General features: G+C 36.2%; 1 protein-coding gene across 1 annotated transcript in view; it reads left to right on the forward strand.

The window, feature by feature from the left end:
* Positions 1-1,741: 1,741 nt before the first annotated feature.
* The window catches only part of LOC137633916 (serine-rich adhesin for platelets-like), a 94,119-nt gene continuing 88,360 nt past the window's right edge, over positions 1,742-7,500 (forward strand). Inside the window, 3 exon segments of the mRNA XM_068366152.1 lie at positions 1,742-1,853; positions 2,530-2,645; positions 5,633-5,665. Of these exon segments, the coding sequence (XP_068222253.1) occupies positions 1,742-1,853; positions 2,530-2,645; positions 5,633-5,665 (261 nt within the window).

The raw sequence follows: 7,500 nt of genomic DNA on the forward strand, positions 1-7,500 counted from the left end.
TTTCTAAAAAATTATCAAAAATATGAAAAAGTAAATTTTTATTGCATTTTTTGCAAGGACGTACCGGTACGTCCATGGGGGTAAAGGGATGGCTTTTTTGAAACGTACCAGTACGTCCTTTGGGGGTAAAAGGGTTATATACCATAACTTATAGTATCAAAAGAAATAGACATGTTTGAGGCTCTAGGTGAGAATGGCAGGTTGATCCTTGCCAAGATTCTTGTGCAAAATGTGTTGTACTATGCTAGATTTTTAGATTCATTTCAGAAGCAGGTCCTCTGAAAGCTATTCAAGTTCTGTAAGGGGCATCTTTGCTTGTACAGTTTTAAATTGGATACCCTTTTTTCGTGACAAACTACGTCTGCGTCAATGACCTTCGATGTCGCGTAACGAACTATATCTGCGTCAATGACCTTCGATGTCGCGTAACGAACTATGTCTGCGTCGATGCCCTTCGATGTCGCGTAACGAACTATGTCTGCGTCAATGACCTTCGATGTCGCATAACGAACTATGTCTGCGTCGATGACCTACGATGTCGCGTAACGAACTACGTCTGCGTCAATGCCCTTCGATGTCGCGTAACGAACTATGTCTGCGTCGATGCCCTTCGATGTCGCGTAACGAACTACATCTGCGTCAATGCCCTTCGATGTCGCGTAACGAACTATGTCTGCGTCGATGCCCTTCGATGTCGCATAACGAACTACGTCTGCGTCAATGACCTTCGATGTCGCGTAACGAACTATGTCTGCGTCAATGACCTTCAATGTCGCGATGCCAGAGACTTTTAAATTGATCGATAATTCCCTCCACTTCACCAGTCACTTAAACCTGTATGTGATTAGTAACAGCCTCCTCTGTACCTATGGTGTTACCTAGCAGTGTCAGACAATGGTCATAGGGAAAGTAAAAAAGGGTTTTTTAAAGAATATATAAGTGTCTATAGATTGTTCTTCAAATATTTTATATTGTTCATTCAGTTCATAATAGTTTCATTATTTTCTCTCTTCATTAGGCTATTTTTCCCTGCTTTTTTAGTTAGGGTTTTAGCTTAGCTAGTAATAATAATAACTATAGCGGGTACTGTAGAGCGCATACCTTTGTCAATGCCACATTTTTTACCAACGACATAAAATTTTATGATGGTATTAACCACGTCACATCTGCAATCTAATATATTTTATGATTGCATCGGATAAAAATTGACCACGATATAGCAGAAGGACTTTTTGACCATGACCTTTGACCCAATCATTCCCAAAATCTAATCAAATTGTCTTTGGATCATAGCCAATCATCCCACTAAATTTGATTAGATTCAGTCTAATAGTTTTGTAATTAAGCGAATCGCAAATATACGTACATAGATAAAACATAACTTTTGCAACGAAGTTGGCGAATGTGATAAAGATAAAAACTCTACCGTCTTTCTTCCCGTAGGGTGTCGTGGGCAGACCGCATCATGGCCCCCCCGCCTCTACGTCAGTTTGCCTCGACCTCGGCCATGACCTCCAGCCAGGTCACTGAGGACACGCCCCCCGACCTCCTAGAGGGCACCATGGATCTCACCGTCATCCTACCCACAGGACATCGGGTCAACATGGATGTTCACAGGAGGTGAGTAGTGTGAAAAACCAGGTCGCACTGTATGTATATCTGTACGCATATAAATTTTACGATAATACGTACAGTGTTCGCTAACTCTTACACTTGATTTCTCCGACGCAGTACGCCCATGATGGACCTGCTGATCCAGGTCACGACGGCACACAAGGTCAGTCCGGGCGGGCACGTGATTCACGTCGTCTCTGACAACAGGCTCCTCTCCTACAAGCCGTCTACTCCAATAGGTGAGTTCTTTATTTTATTCAAATGGAATAAGATGGATTTCCTTTGGTCTGATAGTTATTTTTTGACCATGTTTAATTCGTCTTATAAGTTGTGATGGTCTAGACATGTTGTGGGAATGCTAGAACTAATCAGAACATTAACAGATACTTAGGAAACTGTAGGTAATGACTTTAACCAGGTGAAGATTGGACAGAAAATATGATGGAGAATGTCTGTCACATTTCTTCTATTCATGTAAACAAAATGAGGTATGAACCAAAGCTATAATGATTCCAAAGATTTGCTGGACTTAATGAACAGTGAAAGAGTTGATGAGTCCTGGTTTAGAGAGAGTATGCAGTTATAAATGCTTTTGTGGGGATGGGTGTACACTTATGAATCTTACATTTATGCGCACATGTTCGAAAGAAAGGGGGATGGTTTATACGCCATAATTATATCGCAGTCTTCATTAACTTGGTTCTCTTTTGCTGGCCACTTTCTAAGCAGTTAATGGTAATAGCCTTATTTGCTCTCTCTCTCTCTCTCTCTCTCTCTCTCTCTCTCTCTCTCTCTCTCTCTCTCTCTCTCTCTCAATTAAGTAATCCCCAACTGTTCTACACATCTTGACTACAGAACAATACTCATATAAGAGAAATAACCTGGTAGTTATTCTCCGTCTCTATCGCTTTCCAGGTACCCTGGACACAAGCATCATCCAAATCGTGGCTAAGAACAGAATGAACGAAGAGGCCAAGAAGAGGAGAGCCCACCTCGTCACGCAGGCCATAGAGAAAAACGTCCGACTTAAGGTAAGCTTATCGATGTCTTGCCTCGTGTTTGACGTATGCGAGATGGTATGCTGCGCACGTTTTGTACGCGAAATCTTTGGTCTCACTGTACATATATGTATAAGTGATTTTTTTTTTTTCATTATTATTGTTTATATTTACACATACACCAACATTTATACATTTCATATACCATACAGGCAAGTATTCTTATGTATGCATTTTATATGTATAAATACATACACATCATATGTATACACCTGCACATGAGATGTTTAAAATTTGTTTTAATTAAAAGATTTTTAAATCATGAAGATGTGTATTTAAAAATACTGTTTTAGAAAATGTTGCTGAATTAACTAATAAACTTTTCCTTATTTTTCTTCTAATATATCTTCAGTCTTTTAATTTTGCACATTAATCTTATTATTTTATCCTGACTTATTTATCTTCCCAATTAACCAAATTATCTTCCTAAATCACCTTATTTATCTGCCTAAATACCTTATATATATCTTCCTTATTTTGCCTGCTATATCTTCCTAGTTAACCTTATTTATCTTCCCATTTTACCTTATTTATCTTCCCAGTATACCTTATTCATCTCCCCATTTTCATTTATCTTCCCAGTTTACCTTATTTATCTTCCCAGTATACCTTATTTATCTTCCCAGTTTACCTTATTCATCTCCCCATTTTCCTTTATCTTCCCAGTTTACCTTATCTTCCCAGTTTACCTTATTTATCTTCCCAGTTTACCTTATTCATCTCCCCATTTTCCTTTATCTTCCCAGTTTACCTTATTTATCTCCCCATTTTCCTTTATCTTCTCAGTTTACCTTATTTATCTCCCCATTTCCCTTTATCTTCCCAGTTTACCTTATTTATCTCCCCATTTCCCTTTATCTTCCCAGTTTACCTTATTTATCTCCCCATTTTCCTTTATCTTCCCAGTATACCTTATTTATCTTCCTATTTACATTAATTATCCTCCCAGTCTTTATTTATCTCCCAATTTTTCTGATTTATCTTCCCAGTATACCATATTTATCTTCCCAGTTCACCCTCTATCTTTATTTCTCTTTACATTTTATCCAATTTTTCTTCCTGTTTTTCTTCCCATTTATGTTTGTCCCCATTAATATCCTATTATCCTCATGTATCTTCCTATCATCCTCCCAATCTCAATTTTTATCTTCCCATTCCCCTGTTTATCCATCTAGTTTCATCCATTAATATTCTCTTAACCTTTATTGTCTTCCCAGTGTCCCCATATTCCCTTGGATTTCTTCCTTATCCTTAATTATCTTCCCATATTTCTTTTGATTTCTTCCTTATCCTTAATTATCTTCCCATATTTCCTTTGATTTCTTCCTTATCCTTAAGTATCTTCCCACATTTCCTTTGATTTCTTCCTTATCCTTAATTATCTTCCCATATTTCCTTTGATTTCTTCCTTATCCATAATTATCTTCCCATATTTCCTTTGATCTCTTCTATATCCTTAATTATCTTCCCATATATCCTTTGAACTCTTCCTTATCCTTAATTATCTTCCCATATTTCCTTTATCTTCCTTATCCTTAATTATCTTCCCATATTTCCTTGGATCTCTTCCTTATACTGAATTATCTTCCCATATTTCCCTTAATCTCTTCGTTATCCTTAATTATCTTCCCATATTTCCTTTGATCTCTTCCTTATCCTTAATTATCTTCCCACATTTCCTTTGATTTCTTCCTTATCCTTTATTATCTTCCCATATTTCCTTTGATTTCTTCCTTATCCTTATCTTCCCACATTTCTTTTGATCCCTTCCTTATCCTTAATTATCTTCCCACATTTCCTTTAAACTCTTCCTTATCCTTAATATTCTTCCCATATTTCCTTTGATCTCTTCCTTATCCTTAATTATCTTCCCATATTTCCTTTGATCTCTTCCTTATCCTTAATTATCTTCCCATATTTCCTTTGATTTCTTCCTTATCCTTAATTTTCTTCCCATATTTCCTTTGATCTCTTCCTTATCCTTAATTATCTTCCCATATTTCCTTTGATCTCTTCCTTATCCTTAATTATCTTCCCATATTTCTTTTGATTTCTTCCTTATCCTTAATTATCTTCCCATATTTCCTTTGATTTCTTCCTTATCCTTAATTATCTTCCCATATTTCCTTTGATCCCTTCCTTATCCTTAATTTTCTTCCCATATTTCCTTTGATCTCTTCCTTATCCTTAATTATCTTCCCATATTTCCTTTGATCTCTTCCTTATCCTTAATTATCTTCCCATATTTCTTTTGATTTCTTCCTTATCCTTAATTATCTTCCCATATTTCCTTTGATTTCTTCCTTATCCTTAATTATCTTCCCATATTTCCTTTGATTTCTTCCTTATCCTTATCTTCCCATATTTCCTTTGATCCCTTCCTTATCCTTAATTTTCTTCCCATATTTCCTTTGATCTCTTCCTTATCCTTAATTATCTTCCCATATTTCCTTTGATCTCTTCCTTATCCTTAATTATCTTCCCATATTTCCTTTGATTTCTTCCTTATCCTTAATTATCTTCCCATATTTCCTTTGATTTCTTCCTTATCCTTAATTATCTTCCCATATTTCCTTTGATTTCTTCCTTATCCTTAATTATCTTCCCATATTTCCTTTGATCCCTTCCTTATCCTTAATTTTCTTCCCATATTTCCTTGGATCTCTTCCTTATCCTTTATCATCTTCCCATATTTCCTTGAATATTTTCCTTATCCTTAATTATCGTCCCATATTTCCTTTTATCTATTTCTTATCCTTAATTATCTTCCCACATTTCCCCTAATCTCTTCCTTATCCTTATCTTCCCATAACCCAGCGAATCTCCCCCTCGTCCTTATTCATCTCCCTTCCTCAATTAATCTTCCCATTTATTGAATGTATCCCGATATATCGCTTTTATTTATCTTCCTATTTTTTTCCACTCTGTTCTTCCCCTCTGTCGGGACACGGACACCTCAGCCTAAGGAATACGTCTACAAACAGCAGTTGGTGGTAAATACACAGATTTACACTTTTTATTAATGTATCTTTGATCTTCATGTATCACGGCCATGTATCATTTGTCCTCGGTGTATCATGTATCGTATCGTTTGTCTTGGTTGATGTATCATCACCGTGTATCAGTTGACATGGTTTATGTATCATTTGTGATGTATCATGGTCGTGTATCATTGGTCATGGTTGATGTATCATGTGTCATTGGTCATGGTTGATGTATCATCTGTCCAGGTTGATGTATCATGTGTCATTTGTCCTGGTTGATGTATCGTATCATTGGTCCTGGTTAATGTATCGTGTATCGTCTGTCATGGTTGATGTATCATGTATCATCTGTCAAGGTTGATGTATCATGTATCATTTGTCCTGGGTGATGTATCATGTATCATTTGTCCTGGTTGATGTATCATGTATCATTTGTCCTGGTTGATGTATCATTGGTCATGGTTGATGTATCATGTGTCATTGGTCATGGTTGGTGTATCATGGTCATGTATCATTTACCATGGTTGATGTATCATCACCATGTATCATTTGACATGGTTTATGTATCACTTGTGATGTACCATGTATCATGGTCATGTATCATTTGTGATGTATCATGTTTCATTAGTCATGGTTGGTGTATCATGCATCATTGGTCATGGTTGATGTATCATGACCATGTATCATCTGTCATGGTTGATGTATCATGGCCATGTGTCATTTGACATGGTTGATGTATCATGGCCATGTGTCATTTGACATGGTTGATGTGTCATGCATCACAACCATGTATCATTTGACATGGTTAATGTCTCATGTATCATTTGACATGGTAGATGTATCATGGCCATGTATCATCTGCCATGGTTGTTGTATCATGTGTCATGGCCATGTATCATTTGATATGGTTGATGTATCATATATCACAACCATGTATCATTTGACATGGTTAATGTATCATGCATCATCACCATGTATCATTTAGCATGGTTGATGTATCACCACCATGTATCATTTGGCATGGTATATGTATCATTTGTGGTGTATCAGGGCCATGTATGATTGGTCATGGACATGTATCATTTGTGATGTCTCATGTATCATTGGTCATGGTTTATGTATCATGCATCATGGCCATGTATTCTTTGCCATGGTTGATGCAGCATGACAAAAATGATACATGTTTGGTATATCATACATTACAACCATATATCACTTGGCATGGCAATGTATTACAACCATGTATCATGTGTGATGGTTTATGTATCATGCATCATGGCCATGTATCCTTGGTCATGGTTGAGGGATCATGGTCATGTATCATTTGTCAGGGTTGAGGGATCATGTATCATGTGCCATTCATCGTGGTCACACTGCATTTGTCATATAATACATATGTATCATGAAGAACAATTTACACGTATCATTAATAAGTTGTCACCATTAACCCATTGCCTTATATGTATCAGGTATACATGTATTGTGTAATCTCTATCATTTAACCAATAATTATACATTTTTTCATTAACCGGATATCATCTGTGTGTATTAATACATTGTGCTTACTTATACATAAGTACATTATTTTATTAACAATGATAATCTATTAATACATTTGTTAAGTAGACTTTTTTTATGTAACTTGCTGTTGGCAACACTGTTTCCCCTTAAAAGCAGCATCTTTTTAATATACTGATGTGGCAACACATAAGAGGAGCATATTTTTACGATAATGTGTTGGCAACACTGTAAAAAAGCATCTTTTAATATTTGTTGGTAACACTGTAAAAAGCAGCATCTTTTAATGTGTGTTGGCAACTGTAAAAACAGCATCTTTTAATGTG

Source organism: Palaemon carinicauda, chromosome 43 (genome assembly GCF_036898095.1).
Source record: "Palaemon carinicauda isolate YSFRI2023 chromosome 43, ASM3689809v2, whole genome shotgun sequence".
NCBI lineage: Eukaryota > Metazoa > Arthropoda > Malacostraca > Decapoda > Palaemonidae > Palaemon > Palaemon carinicauda.